General features: G+C 42.9%; 1 protein-coding gene across 3 annotated transcripts in view; it reads right to left on the reverse strand.

Moving 5' to 3' along the window:
* The window catches only part of Ryr2 (ryanodine receptor 2), a 574,535-nt gene that overhangs the window by 186,148 nt on the left and 372,074 nt on the right, over positions 1-16,313 (reverse strand). For 2 of the 3 annotated variants that reach the window (XM_026788350.1, XM_026788349.1), the window contains exons 29-35: positions 12,524-12,732; positions 10,969-11,321; positions 8,904-9,018; positions 6,942-7,102; positions 4,984-5,146; positions 4,545-4,631; positions 414-640 (exon numbers count right to left, since the gene is read on the reverse strand). In XM_026788350.1, coding sequence (XP_026644151.1) covers positions 414-640; positions 4,545-4,631; positions 4,984-5,146; positions 6,942-7,102; positions 8,904-9,018; positions 10,969-11,321; positions 12,524-12,732 — 1,315 coding nt within the window. Of the gene's footprint in view, positions 1-413; positions 641-4,544; positions 4,632-4,983; positions 5,147-6,455; positions 6,486-6,941; positions 7,103-8,903; positions 9,019-10,968; positions 11,322-12,523; positions 12,733-16,313 lie in introns of all 3 variants that reach the window. The other variant, XM_026788348.1, reaches the window with a different exon arrangement.

Below are 16,313 nucleotides of genomic sequence, written 5' to 3' on the forward strand. Positions count from 1 at the left end.
TGTGTGTGTGTGTGTGTGTGTGTGTGTGTGTGTGTGTGTGTGTGTGTGTATGTATGTGTGTGTTTGTGTGTGTGTAGACGTTAGAAGGCCAGCTTTAGGTACCATTCCTCATGAGCCATCTACCTTCTATTTATTATTTTGAGACTCGGCTGGCTGGCCAGCTACCCCAAGAGATATGCTTGTCTCTCCCGCTCCATAACTGGGATTACAAACACAACCACCATATCCATATTGGGTCTTTGGCACATGGGTTCTGGAGACCAAACCTTTACCTTTTAAATGTCTTCACATTTTACCTTCTTCCTGCTCCAGACTAAGCTTTTGAAGCACGTTCTATTTCCCCAATCTACCCCTCATCCTGAAAGTCTATATCTTCATGCTGAATCAAGCAGTGATGGGCGCCTGGGGCTGACCTGTTCTCCTCGGGGATATGGAGGGACATGAACTGCAGAGGATCCAGACACTGCACCAGCCAGCCTTGGCGTTCACTGATTCGAGAGACATCCACCTTCAAGAACTGGTTGGGCATCCGGCTCCACAGAACATGTGACAGAAACTGTACGTGTAGACGTGGGGGACACTGGGGCACGGGGTTTTTGTGTTCACTTTTAAACAATCCCGCTGAGAGAGGCATCACATTCTAGAGCATGGAGCAGATAAAAGAAAAAGAAAGAAAAAGGTTATTGCTCATGTCACTTGGGGCTCTAACACACCGGCTACATAGGAAAGAGCTGGTAATAAATAAGAGCCACTGTGAATTAAGATTGTGAAGTTACAAAAAATAGAAAATTAGCTTAAAATTTTCTGAAAGAACAGATGGGAAAATTGTGAGGAAACAGCTGTAACTTCAGAATTCCAGGGCAGGGACACCAGTCAAGGGATGTGTCTTCCCATGTGTACCACACAAGTATGATCAAACATAGGCTGTATCCATCAGGCTCCTTCGCAGAGCTAGTCCTAGAGGAAACTGGCAAGCCTTTAGGGTACCAAACACTCTTTCACTAGAGGATATTCGACTAAGTTCTCTTTCTCGTCATCTCTCATCATCTATTTTAAGTACACTCTATCTAACCTGCAGTACACAGAGATAACTGTGTGGATAAACCCATGTGTCTCCCATGAAAGTCAAACATGACAGTAACCAACACAGCTCATACTTCCCCAACCTTGAATGGGCTGTTTCAGCCAGCCTTACTTCCTCTAGCTTCAGATGGAAAGTTCTCTGCTCTGCTCTGATGTATTTCTCCATGCATGTTGTTTAGGTCTTTCCTGATTTCCTCCAACAGGAACACTAGAAACAATGTCTGACCTCTCCTCCTGAGCTCCAGTCTCTCCTCCCTTTCCACAGCCTTGAACTGTTTTCTATAAATACTTTACCCTTGCTGCTATTTCTTATCCCCTCTTATGACTAGAAGAGAATACGGTTACTAAGGAGCTCAAAGGTTGTTTTAGACACTGCAAATATGTTAATGAACGAAGCAAAGAAAACCCTCGCTCTCTTACAGCTTCTGTTTTGGAGATATAAAGAAAAGCAGGAAGGGTGGATATGAAGGAACCCCAAGACAGAACCAGGAAAGGGGGTCAGGAGCACGGGAGAGAGGAAGGGCAGCATGGGGGAAGGGAGACAGGCCATGCATGTCAGCTGGTTTTAGAGGTGGGAGGCCGTTATCAGGTACCTGATCTTCACCCTTAAGTAGTAGGGTGCTCTGACCTGACTCATGATATAAGCGGTGAGGGTCACTCAGACTACTGTGACCAGCAAAGAGCAAGGATAAAGGAAATCCCTGAGACTCCGAGCAGGGGTGAGGGGGAAGGAGCCCTCTGACCTCCAGTCACACTCTCTTCTCTCACATCCCTGCTTGAATTCGCTGCCATAAAGCTTCTCCCAGCATTTTGCGGAAATTCATCTCGTCCTTCACCAAAAATCCTCCCAGCCAACACATCTACAAGCTCCCTCTCTTGGAGTTACATTGACCTTTTTGTGCCATCTTTGATCTCTGACTGTTGGCCACTCCGATTCTACACACGCAGTGGCCTGTCTAACTTACCTCCCCAGTTTCCCTCCTACATTCCTGGTATATTTTTCTAAATCTATCTCATGGATACCTCTTCCTTAATTGATGCAAGCTTCTCCATCCCTCCATCTTCTCCCTTTCATATTAGCAGGTGGGTATTTCACTAACTCTCAAAGATAAATTCCATTTAATCTCTGAATTACCTCATTTTCAGCATAGCATGTGTTTCAGACTGTCTGCCTCCATCTCTCTGTCTCCCTATCTTCCCCCACTCTCTTCCTCATCCCTATGTCTAACTATAGATATGTAAGGATATATGCATGCATTATGCATATGTAAGTTCATTGATGATGGAGGAAGGTCATTGGTTAATTAAATAAAGAAGCTGTTTGACCTGATAGGTTAGAACGTAGGTGGGAGGAGCAGAACGCTGAGAGGAAGAGGAAGTGAGCTCAGAGACTCGACAGCTCTCCTCTCGGGGGCAGATGCCTCAGAGAGACACAATGCTCCACTCTTGCGGACAGAGGCGAGAGCTCTGCTCTCTGAGGCACACGCGATAAAGCTCTGACCCAGGATGGACGTAGGCTAAAATCTTCCCGGTAAGCGCACCTTGGGGTGCAACACATATGATTAAAAATGGGTTAGTCCAGGTGCGAGAGTTAGCCGAGAAAAGGGTTAGAGCTAAAGAGTCAAGCAGTGATTAAATAAATACAGTTTGTGTGTTGTTATTTCGGACATAAGCTAGCTGGGCAGGCGGCCGGGGTGCTGGGGACTCAGCCCCGCCACTCCTATTTCTACACATTGAGACAACGTTAAGCATCAGGATGGTAGGATTGTTATTTTTGCTGCTTTCACTCCGCTCAACAGAGACTGAGAGCCACATTTTACAGACCTGCACTGCTGCAGTTCAGCAAATGTGCTGAGCAAGCCACAGGTCACCGGCTCAGCCTGAAACAATCAACCACACTCATCCAGACAGAGCATGCCTGGCCCCCAAATTTTACAATCACAAGAGAAAATCCAATTTCTTTCCTCAGTTTCAACAAGCTTGTCTAGCTGTGGCATGAACATTCCCAAATCACCCAAACTGGATAAAATTTGAATATCAATCAGCCTTGCTTTGGGTGCTAAAATCCAATTAACTAATCTTATAAAAACCAATTTGTTGTCAAGTCCTATTGTCTTCTCCCAGGAAACAGTAGAAACCCTCCAGTTCCTCTCTATTATGACTCTCAAGGCCCTTAACACAGTCCCCACCAGACAGTATCGGATCAGCAGGACACACTAACCAATGCCTACCCTCATTCTGTACCGCCATCTTCCTACCACTAGACTATTCCAAGACAAATCACACTCAACATCCCTCTTCAAATGTCAGTAAAGACATAATACGTGCCAACTTTTCAGCAGAGCACGTGTCCTATACTTCTTAACTCTGAACTTGTCGCTCTCTACCCATGCCCCAGCAGGAATCCTTGAGCATCACAACGAGCCATTTAAATGTCACCATTTTCACCCAGCTTCTGTTTTCTCTCTCCCTTGAACAGGAGGGCTTTCTCCTAGTAAATGTACCTGGACAGTCATGATTAATAGTAAAGCAAGCAACCCACAAATCATAGCCACCTCCTCTGCCCAGTGCCTCTTCGCTACTCTTCCATTTATGCTCCTAGAGAATCCCACAGATCATTCTCTCCTCAATGCATGGTGTCAAGGACTGACATCTGGCTACCAGATCAATGATTTATTGTGTGCAATTTGGTGAGTTGTTTTCTCTATAAGCTTTGTGTGATCAAACAACATATTCAAAACAAAGAAACTGTTTGAATTATGTTATCATAGTGACCTGAAAGAGATTTTCTAATAGGCTATCTTTCCTCTAAGGAATATCTATATTGGTTAACAAAATGCAGTATCATTTTGTACATGCTAGGCACTAATAGAAAATAATAGAAATGCAATATTATAATCTGTCTGGGATAGTTTTGATTATCATCTTGACACAGCCTAAAGTCACCTGGGAAAGGGAGCCTCAATTAAAGCCCAGAGTGATACCTCAGCAGTCAAAAGTATCTACTGCTCTGATAGAGAACTTGGGTTTGGTTCCCAGCACTGATCTTGAAGCTCACAACCATCTGTAATTCCAGTGTCAGAGGATCTGATGCCCTCTTGTGGCTTTCAAGGGTACCAGATACACACAAGTATTATACATACATACATGCAGCCAAAGCACTAATAAGAAATAAAAATAAATCAGTTGTCTTCACAGTGGTCTCGTCTGGTGTAGGAGGGCCCAGTCCACTGTGGGTAGTAACAGCACTAGGCTCCTGGGCTGCATAAGAAAACCATCTGAGAAAGCCCCAGAGGGAGCCAGTAAGTAGCATTCCTCAGTGTTCCCTCCCCTGACTTCCCTCAGCCATGGACTCTTACCTGGAAGTATAAACTGGAATGAATCCTTTCCTCTCCAAGCTGCTTTTGGTCAGAGTGTTTTGTTACAGCAATAGCAGCACACTACAACAGAGGCTTTCTTACCTTTATTCTGCCCAACTCAAACTGGAAGACATTGGGACTTGTAGCTTGTGCAAAAACTGCTGGAAACAACTTTGTGCTTGGCTCCACCTTAAATGAACAAGTGAGGGTGTGGGCATTAGTAAAGGAAGGAGACAGGAGACAAAGAAACAGGCATTTCCTTTAAAACAGTCAAGAGGCATGTGACAGAAGGAGACTAGAGACTTTCCCTCTCATCTCGTGAATATTCTGTCAATAATCACTGGGTTCATAACTACACAGGCGGTTTTGGAGGGAAATACTGTTAACTCCAAAAGGCTTATGGTACTGCCAATATGCAAAAGAAAATATGTTATAAACTCGTAGCTGTTTTACTTCTTTCTTAATTTCTGAGTTTTTCGTCTTAGGAAATCTGCTTCTGTTTAGCAGGGGCAAAAGCCTAAGGCTACCTCTGACCACATACCTGATAGTATGTACTTAGCTCCTTGCCGTTGGCAATGAATGTGAGCAGCCCGCTAGCAGCATCCACCACGCAGCCGATCTCCAGACCATTGCTGTTGTTTCGTCCTTGCCCAGGGCTCATGCTCTCTCCTGCACACACCATATAGCAGTTGCTGCGTTTGATGCTGAATTAAAGAAAGAACAACCCACATCTGTATCCTTGCACAAACACCATCACGGGAGAAAGCAAGTGTATCTTGCCAACTGAGCCTAAATTATGCTGTGCAAGCAACAAGCTCATGCTGTAATGGGAGAGATGCAGAATGGGCCCAAGTCTGTGATTCTGAGCAATACTTCGTTGACTGCAGGGGACAGTCTACATCAGGTCTGTCGCGTGTCTAAGTTTCACACCTAATGGAGACAGGCCAATGAGCTTGGCACAAAATAAGAATTGATCTGTACCTCCTCTGCAAAATAAAAACAAAAACAAAAATACTCAAACCAAACTGGACCCTTTTTTCCTGAGGTTCAAAAAAGTTTGACTATTGATTATCCAAAATTTGAATTTTCACCACTACCCCCCAACACACACACACACACACACACACACACACACACACACACACACACCACTGCTTGTTCTGAGATAAAGAATTCATCCTAAACAACACGATTAAAATCCCCAGGCAAATTCTGTACGAGCCATGAGTGCAATAATATACCTGACCAAGATGATGTGCCTTTCCGCACAATTCCTGGTGATGCTACAAAGGACAGCTAAGTAGACAATGCACACAGCACTGCTGACTATAAGCTCCTTCTGACTTCACCTTCACCAGAACCTTCATTGGAAAGTTCCATTCCATTCTCTTAGTTGCATTACAGCCAACAAATCACAAGACTAGCAAAGAAAAGCCAGAGGCAGGCAGGAAGGGAGACAGAAACAAAAGGCTGGGATAGAGTCCTTTTCGGGTTATCCAAATGCAGGCTGCATTTCTTTGCGCTCGGCACCTAATATTCGGTGATTCTCCCTCATCCTGTTTCCAACGCTAATGACCTGTCAGTTATAGCATTCTTACATGAATCAGTGTTTTTCTTATATCGTTGCCATCTTTGAGAATTAAACACATGTCCGGATTATTCGTCAAAAGACATGGTATTTGGGGTCCCATGCTGATATCAAGTAGCCTTTGAGGCTTTTTGCAAAAGCCCTTATCCGTCTGTAGTGTTGGGGGAGGGCCAGCGCATTTCCCAGGTCACCAAAAAGGATGGCTCAGCTGAAGAAGAAAAGCAGCACTATGGAAGACTCTTTCTGAGACCTGGCATAGCAGATCAGAGAGGATCGCATGGGAGCACGGGGTAGAAGCAAATGGGAGGATCTTCTCTTGTCTTATTCTGCAAGGAAGATGGCCTTCTTCACTTTTTTGAAGGTTTGGTTTGAGTTCGGTGTTTTACAAATGAGAAAGGATGGTACACAAAATGTAACTGACTTACCCGAGGCCACACAGCGAGTCAAGGGCAAAGCTGAGGAAAGAATCCACTGCTCCTCAGTCGGAGTTTAAAGGCGTGTTCCTCATCTAACTCTAAGCTATGAGCCCACTCTGCCTGTACACTCTCCTCCCCACCACATAGCCAGTGCCCAAGGGGCTTCTCAGACCATAAACACGCTACCTCAACTCACTCATCTCTTCTCCATAATACAAAGGCTAAGAATTAGTGACCTAAGTCCTTAGTTGCATCACCTGAAGAATAAATGATCCTTACCCCAAAGGACGCTGTATTCTTATTATATGATTTTTGCTTTTAATATATTTAGATTCCTTGCTGGTTTGTATGCATAGGAAAAGAGGACATCAATGGCTGAATTACATCATCCTATAAATGGAAATATCCTGAGTACAAAATCCAAGAAACGAGAGTATCTAGGCCTACCAATAGTTTTTCAGGCATTATTCTGTATAAAACACTGGAAGAACCAACCTCTCGTGTACTTTTCCTTTTTCGTCTCCTAGAGTGACGGTCACTGTGCGCACTCTGTCCAGATCAAAGCCCGTGTCGTACTGGTGGAAGTCAGATGTGATCCAGCCCACCCACACGTTAGCAGGCTCTTGTCCAGGAAAGATCCTCACTGAGTAATAGTACTGTGGAGAGAGGGGAAGCAAGTGTGGGCAGTGTGATGCAAGACAAAACAAAATGTGGGTGCCATCTGGGCCTGTGAATTGACCAGGCATTTACTTCTTTATTTAAGACCATTCGGCTGAATTAGAATAGCACAGGCAAAGGGGGCTAGTATTCAAAAGTACTATGATCAATTGGTTATAAGTATTTTCTGCTCTTCTAGAGGATCAAGAACACATGTTGGGCACTTTACAACTGTTCATCACTGCAACTCCAAGTGATTCTGACCTCCACAGGTACCCACCCACATACACAGCGCTCTCTCACTCTCTCTCTCTCTCTCTCTCTCTCTCTCTCTCTCTCTCTCTCTCACACACACACACACACACACACACACATACACATAAACATATACACACACAGACACACACATACACACATACACATACACATATACACACGTACAGATACACACATACACACACATACACATATATATACAAAGAAATGAAAAAAATTTCATATTATCTGTGAGAACATGACAAATAATGGGAGGTTTGTGCACTCCTAGGTATGTGTGTGCATACATGTACATAGGAATACATATGTACGTGTAGTTTTATATATCATATACATACACACACAAGATAGCATCAATCTGTTAGACAGGTAAATTTTCAATTCTTAAGTGTCTGCAAGTTCATGAGAGCTTCACTTTGGTTTATGGGCCTCTTTGCATGTGTGTGGCTCCTTCTCTTATATGTAACATTCCAAAATCTGAAGTCATTTCTTTGGCTTCTTTGATGCATGAGCATCAAGCTCAAACATGGATGCACCCAGGGACCAGAGAGGCAGCTCAGCAGGTACCAGCACTGGTTGCTCTTGTGGAATACTCAGCTTTGGTTCACAATGCTCACATGGTGGTTAGAACTACCTGTAACACAGTTCCAAGGGATCCAATGCCCTCCTCTGCTGTGTGTCCACTATCACTGTGTGCACACCATGTACATATTTACATGCAAACAAACATTTACACATATAAAATACAAACAAATACCCTTTAAAAAGTAACACAGAATCACTCTACAGCAGATACAACTGGTTTTTTTCCAATTTAGCATTCTAGATGCATAGTTCTGAAGATTCGAAATGGCAGAGGTCATACATGAAGAGTATGACCTGCTCTCAGACAGTTTGCTAAGATCTACTAAATTATATGGACTTTGAAAAGCCCAGTGGAATTTTCAAATTTCATCGAGAAATTTGAACATCAAACTAGACGTCCAAATCTGAATTACAGATATCTGTAAGGACAGTTACTTTAAACAGCTCTCATGCCTTAACAGACATTACAATACAAGCTTTGCTTCAGAATCTCTACCCCTAAAAGAGGTCTAACAGTATAAGCAAATAATTGCTTTTAAAATGTAATTCAGCTGAGTGTGGTGGCACATGCCTATAATACCAGTACTACAAAGGTTGAGGCAAGAGGATCGAGAGTTCAGGGCAGCTTTGACTACAAAGAGAGATATCATCTCCAAAAACAAAACAAGGGCTGGAGACAGTTGGTAGAGTGTTTGCATATCATGCAGAAAGCCCTAGATACCACCCCCTAGCACCACAAAACCTGGGAATGGTGGCATAAGATTATATGTCTATAATCTTAGCACATAGGGGATGGAGGCAAGAGGATCCAGAGTTCAAAGTCATCTTCAGCTACAAAACCAGTTCAAAGCCAGCCTGAGCTCAGTAGACCCTGCCTAACTCCGCCCCCAGCTCCAAAAAAACAAAAGATGGAGTACACGGAGGGCTTCAGGGGCGTACCGTGGATGTCTGCATCAGGTACTCGTAGTCATCTCGGTCATCAGCCAGCACATCTTCAGTGAGTCTCGCAGAATGGCTTGTGCTATAATCTGGCTTCGTCCTTCTAAGCAGGAATCTGCAACATGCGAGAGGAGGAATAAGCCAGAGCAGTGTGTTCTGCCCACTTTGCATGTGAGATCATGAGCCGAAATGTCTGCAGCGGGGCATTCTCCTTCCCAGAGAACATCTGGCGACAGTGGGAGATGGGTTTTGGTTGTCCCAACTTGGAGTGGAATACTCTGACATCTAACAGGTATATGTGAGGGGAATCACCCAACACCCTTTTAAATTCTTAGGGGGGAATCTCTACAATGAAAAACAGCCTGACCAGAGTGGTAATAGCACTGCATTTGAGAACCACTGATCAATGCAGAAAGGGATACTAAAGCAACTTATATTTACTATTAAAAATAGAATTGACAGGTTTTGGCTATTACAAACAATGCTGCTATGAACATAGTTGAGCATATACTTTTGTTGTATGATAGGGCCTCTCTTGGGTATATTCCCAAGAGTGGTATTGCTGGGTCCAGGGGTAGGTTGATCCCGAATTTCCTGAGAAACCGCCACACTGCTTTCCAGAGTGGTTGCACAAGTTTGCATTCCCAAAGGCAATGGATGAGTGTACCCCTTTCTCCACAACCTCTCCAGCAAAGGCTAGAAGGAGAGAGAGCACGAGCAAGGAACTCAGGACTGTGAGGGGTGCACCCACACACTGAGACAATGGGGATGTTCTATCGGGAACTCACCAAGGCCAGCTGGCCTGGGTCTGAAAAAGCATGGGATAAAACTGGACTTGCTGAACATAGTGGACAATGAGGACTACTGAGAACTCAAAAACAATGGCAATGGGTTTTTGATCCTACTGCACGTACTGGCTTTGGGGGAGCCTAAGCAGTTTGGATGCTCACCTTACTAGACCTGGATGGAGGTGGGTGGTCCTTGGACTTCCCACAGGTCAGGGAACCCTGATTGCTCTTCGGGCTGATGAGGGAGGGGGACTTGATCGGGGGAGGGGGAGGGAAATGGGAGGCGGTGGCGGGGAGGAGGCAGAAATCTTTAATAAATAAGTAAATTAAAAAAATAGAATTGACAGCAAGGAGCAACCTTTTTAACACTGCGACCCTTTAATACAGTTCCTTATGTGTGGTAAGCCCCAACCATAAAATTATTTTGTTGTTTCTTCGTAACTGTAGTTTTTCTACTATTATGAATTACCATTATGTAAATATCTGAAATGCAGAATACCCAACTATACAACCCCCAAAAGGGTCACAACGTACAGGTTCAGAACCACTGATTTAGAGGGAATAATCTTTAAGTCTCAACCAAAAATGTAAATATAGATAAATTTGAACCAATGACGTTTGGGCTTACAAAGTAGAAAAACTTTTCTGTGTCTCTTATGCTCCTCTGTTAAATCTTCTGAGGATGAACGAATGAATAGGAGGAAGATGAATACTAAAAAATTCTTTACCCTCTTCTCCAGCTTGGGCCACTTGGTAGCCATAAAACTTAAAAGCACAGTGTAGCTGAGCTCATTGGTTCATACCTGTAGGGACAGCATATGGGAGGCCAACACGAGAATACTGGCATGAGCTCCTGGCCAGTCTGGCATACAGACTGAGATTCTGTCTAAAAATATCCAAACCAAGGCTAGAGAGATGGCGTATTAGGTAAAGTGCTCGCCACACAAGCCTGAGACCAGAGTTCAGGTCATCAGTACCCATGTAAACAGCCAGGTGCAAAAGGCCTAGAACTGGGGGGGCAGGGGGGCGCAGAGACAGGTAGATTCCTGGAGCCCACTGGACAGAAGGACTAGCAGAACTGGCAAGCTCCAGGTTCTCTGAGAGACCTTGCCTCCCCAAAATAAGGTAGAGAATGAGAAGAGTATTCAACTGGGCATCCTCCTCTGGCCTAAACACACACACACACATTGAAGTGCAAATGTACCCACACACAAGTGTATATACACACAAACAGAACCCCAGGCCAGACAAGCCATTACACTATCTCTGCTAATCACCTTTGCTTTAGGCGTGAAGGCTTTTCCTGAGCATAATCTTTGTGGTTATTAAACTCTGGCTTCGGGGTTTCTTTGTCCTTGTCAAGGCGGTCAGGCACCAAATGACCATGAGCTGTCTTCATCAGAACCTCAAAGTCAGAGTCCACATCATAATCCTCCAGATCATTCTTGGGCCCATAGAGGCCTGCACCAGGGAGCCCTCCTGCCACTGTCTTCGAGAAGACCTCAGCACACTCAATGGGCATGCTCAGGCGATAAAACATGATGTCAGTGTTGCTGTTCTGAGAGCCAAAGGACTTCTGAGTGACTTTCAGACACGGAGAACTGTCTATGGTGCCATCTATTCTTGTTACCTAGGAGATGAAGGCGTCATTAGTTTTGAGTGTCAACTTTTAACACAACGTGGAGACACTTGGGAAGAGCAATCATCTAGACAACATTGGCCTGTGGGCATGTCTATGAAATGATCTTCACTGGGTGAATTGAGGTGAGAAGACCTGCCCACCACTGGTGGCACTATTCCCTGAGAGCAGAGGTGTGTGATCCTCTTGGACTGTCTTAGATTGGAGAAAGTGAGGTGAGCACATGCGTGCATGTAACCACTGCCCTCTCTTCCTAATTACGACTGTGATATAACCAACTCCCTCCAAGTCCCACCTCTGGGACTCTCCCTCTGTGATGAACTGGAACCTGAAGCCTGGAGCTGAGAGCTAAAACAAACTCTTTCTTCCCTATGTTGTTTTTTGTCAAAATAATTTTATTATGCAAACAAGAAACAAAACTAGAACGTCATAGTTCCCATTCTAGTCACCACTATTAATCTCCTGAACATAACAAGAATCAATGCATTTCATGTGGACAGGCTCTAAAGATGATCCACCCCAAACAGCATTTTGTAGGAGATTGTAAAGCTAGAGGCACTATGTTGTGGCTATATATTCAGACCTATTTGCCCACAGGTTCCACGTCTGTGCTTCACCCAAAGCCCCATGCAGAATATTTGGGAAAAATACATTTGTACTGAATATGACCACTTCTTTCTCATTAGCAATGTAACAAAAGTATTTACCTAGCACTTACATTGTATTATATATCATAAGTAATTTAGAAACTTTTGACATTGTATAGGTTGATTTGCGTAGGTTCTGTAGGAATGCTGTCCTTTTGTATAAGGGACTTGGGCAACTGCAGATGTTGGTATCCAAGGGAAATATACAATCAATTCCCTGTGGATAAGCTAAGGATAACTATAATAATTTAGTCCTGCCCTAACTCTAAAGACAGGTTGACCAGTTCATGTCACAGAGTAGACATCCAGATCTATCCAAGCACTCACTGTCAGTGTGTAAAATGATGTTTTTCATCAGCAGATAAGCTACTGGATAAAGTGCCCAAGGAGAGATTAATCCTTTCCTTAGATCTATTACTATGTAACACATATCAGTTAGCATTTTAATATCTTCACAATCACTGTTCATGTGGACATTCCTATACATAAAGATTTCCCACACTTCTAGTTTTGAGAAAAGCCTTGATTATTAAAGGAAAAGCAAACCTCGATGTGTTCATGGTTTGATGGGACCTGGAGGAACTGGGGAAGCCGCTTGCTCAGCCACATGGTGATGTCCCTGTTTGTGTTAACGGCAAATGGCTCATAGCCTTCTTGTAAGCCACAGATGGTGAAATATTTCAAAGTGCTGACGTCCTTCCCGAAGTTCATCCTGCCTACTTGTGCCACCCCCAGGCTACACACAGGGATGAAGCCTGGAACAAAAACAGAAATCACCATCTTCAGCATTTAGCAAGAGATTCTCTTAGCAAGGCATAACAAGCAGATTGCTTCCCAAGTCCTGGCTCAGAGAAAACCATCAACCTAGAAAGAACACAGTGCAACGAAGAAACAGCTGACATTATGAGAGTAGAGTTGTATGATCCCGACATGGTGGTTTACTAACTACAGCCCCTGTAAAAGTCCATTCTTCCCCCAACCTCCAGCAATCTCGGAATGGCCATTCTTACAAGGACCCCTCCCCACTGCTTCCACAGTCATCAGGTGTGCATCCTTCTTTCCTTAATGAAAGAGAGGAAGGACCAAGAACAAAGGGGGGGGTGGCCCCCTTTGCCTTGTTCTTCAGCTAGTCAAAGGGCTCGATATATAACAACACCAGACATGGCCAGTGCCATTGGTTTCTTTGTATGTATTCTCAAGGAGAAAATGGCCAGAGGCAAACATTTTAAAGGTTTCTAGCTAGAAAGATGGCTCAGAAATTAAGAGCATGTACTGTTCCTACAGAGACGTGGGTACAGTTCTTAGCATCCACATGCAGGCTCACAACCATCTGTAATTCCAGATCCATGTATGCAACACTAGTATTGGACTTCTTGAGCACAAAATACCATGGTACATACACATACATGAAGGTAAGACACCTATACAGATCAAAGAAAAATAATCAAAATTTTGAAATGTTCACAGTTACCCTGATCTTTGAGGAGACTTTCTTTTTCCTCCTGTGATGAATTAAGACTAGACCTGAGGAAAATGTATATAAATGCATGTGAGAGAGAGTACATGCATGCATATCTATAGATGTATGTATATATGTATTATACATAGGTAATATATGCATATACATAGATATAATATGCCCAAATTAAATGAACATATATACACATCACATACACAAACATATGAATTTGCACACATAGCAATGAACAATGGGACAAAAACAAATAAAATACTTGATAAGTTAACTAACAAAAGGCAGAATCAGCTAATCTTTCCATTATTAGATAAGATCAAAATTGTCTTAATACTGCTGTTTATTAGAGATCTTTTGGATCTACTGTTGATGACGTTAGATAGTATTACTTTTGCAACAGATGTGGGGTGCCTCTTTCCAAGTGGAAAATATTTTTATGCTCCTCATTTCTCGCCATAATGTTTTACATTAATGTTGGGCATCCAACACACAAGCAAAGTCTATTGGGGTGCAAAGTACAGCTTAGAGTGTCCAAGTAGGTCCCATAGGAAGACAGTGTTCAGTAACTCTGTCACTGGGCTCACTTTCTTCCTTCTTGGAGGTACTGGAAGCATTAGACAGTATCTCCGTATCAGAAGACAATAAAAGTTATGTCAAAGACTCCCCATATTAAATAGCCCATCCTCTGTGCCGTAAGACAGCAACAGACATGTCAGTAATGGCACTGAAGAGATGGCTCAGAGGTTAAGAGCAGGCACTGTCCTACCAGAAGACCTGAATTCAGTTCACAGCAGTTACATGGGCTGCTCACAATGGCTGTATCTCCAGCTCTGGTGATCCAATCCCCTCTATCTCCAAGAGCACTGGCACACTCATGGCTTCCCCACACATAGACATACACACATATAAAATAGAAATATAATAAAATAAATCTTAAAATAAGAATGCTCAGTGTTTCTCCTTTCTGTTTCCGAAGGTATAGATGCAAAGGAATGGCTGCACAGTGGTGCTGCCACCAAGAAGAGGGGAGGACATCCAGTTGAGCACCACGAAGTGTAAATTAGCAGTTTGTGGTTAAATGTGAATCAGCTGCAGCTGTGCCTGACAGCCCATGCTCCAGCAGTCAGAAAGTTGTTGCAAATAAGGGTCCCCAAGGAATCAAAGGGACGGACAGGATAAATCTAACAGAAGGGAGACACATGAACTTCATGCATGCCAATTAGCAAGTGTAACCCACCATCTGACACCACTGAAGGGACAATGAGATAGAGTCAGCTCCTTGGACAACGGGCGTTTATTTATTTCAGATCACTGTGCTTGCAGAAGTGTTATTGGCTGATAACATTCTGGAGACTTGAAAGTATCTCCATGGGCAACTTCTGAGTGTTAATTGTACTTCTCTGACTTTTTTTTGTACAATTAAAATAGTTTAATTTAAAAAATTAAGTTAACTAGTGATACATACAAAAAGTTACATATGGAAAAAGACATTAAATCTGAATAGAGATTCAGAAATCTACATTGCTATAAATATATACATATATAAGTATATATATATATATATATATATATATGATGGAATATTAGCTAGGTTTTGAAAGTTTATTCTTCAATGGTTCATTCATATATAAGAAAATATTCATAGACATGCATTTCACGAAGCAAGCACTCTGTTTCCAGGCAGGAAGACACCAGAATGTTTAACCAAACCTTTTTTTAGAAAGACTTTTAACACATTCTTGGTCTCTCTTTTCATGTCCCTTGGTAAATTTCTCCCATCAAATGTGTATTTTCTTAGGAAAGCAAGGGACAGTTTCCATCACAATGCTTCACTTGCTAAAACAGCACATGGCAGCATCCTTTCCAGGAAGAAATGTGTTGGAGTGAGAGGGATACAACGACTCGCATGGTATGTTCTTCAAGTCTAACACTCAGTGCCCTGTGTGCTGAGCCCCATGCGAGAACTCTGCACAGGAAACCCTGCTTAGCCCTCTGAACAGGGGTGAGATTTATGTGGGACATGTTGCTCATATTCATTGAGAAACCACACGTTTCTTTATTTGACAAATACCAGCTGCCATGTGCCAGAAACTAGAAATAAAGTTGACTAACACAGAGATAGCAGCCCCAAACCGCTCACCATCTACTGAGGGGTCAGAAAGATATAGAAAGACATTAACCAAATACCATAGTATCTTTCCAAGAAGATGAGGTATTTGGACCAGAGGAAGGATGGAAAAGGAGAGTTCAATAACATCTCAGAACTGTTAGTATCTAATAGAAGGCTGTTCAGGCAGTCAGTCCTGTGGAAAGATTGACAAGAGTCTGACATTCAGCTGATTTGGCTCTAAGTCTTAGCTCCACTCAAAATTGCTACTGGACTCTTTGCATGTTGCATAGATTTAATCCCCTTTCCTTTAACACTTACATGATAAGAATAAGTTTAACAATTAAAGATTTCTTGTAAAGAACAAATCTTGCAAAAAAAAAAAAAAAACAGAGTCAGATTAGCCAGATCCAACATCTATCCATCTCAATGAACTTCTATACATTTAGAATAGCCATACTGAAGCATGGAGCTTCACATTGAATTTCACACTTCAATTATCAAATGTATTTTATGTTTTTATCTACCACAAAATGATGAGAAATGCATGACAGATTTGAGCTGAGAGAAACAATTAACTTTACATCCTCTTTAATGACTCACATGTTTATTACCTACAATCTGTCCTTTCCCAGCACCCAATCCTTTCCCTTTCTTGCTTGTTCTCCTTCCCACACGTAATACGGTACCCACATAATATATTATAGGCCAGGATCCGCCAAGAGGGAGAATATGCAATTGTCTCCTTCCCACAT

The sequence above is a fragment of the Microtus ochrogaster genome, unplaced genomic scaffold (genome assembly GCF_000317375.1).
Source record: "Microtus ochrogaster isolate Prairie Vole_2 unplaced genomic scaffold, MicOch1.0 UNK2, whole genome shotgun sequence".
In the NCBI taxonomy this organism is placed as follows: domain Eukaryota; kingdom Metazoa; phylum Chordata; class Mammalia; order Rodentia; family Cricetidae; genus Microtus; species Microtus ochrogaster.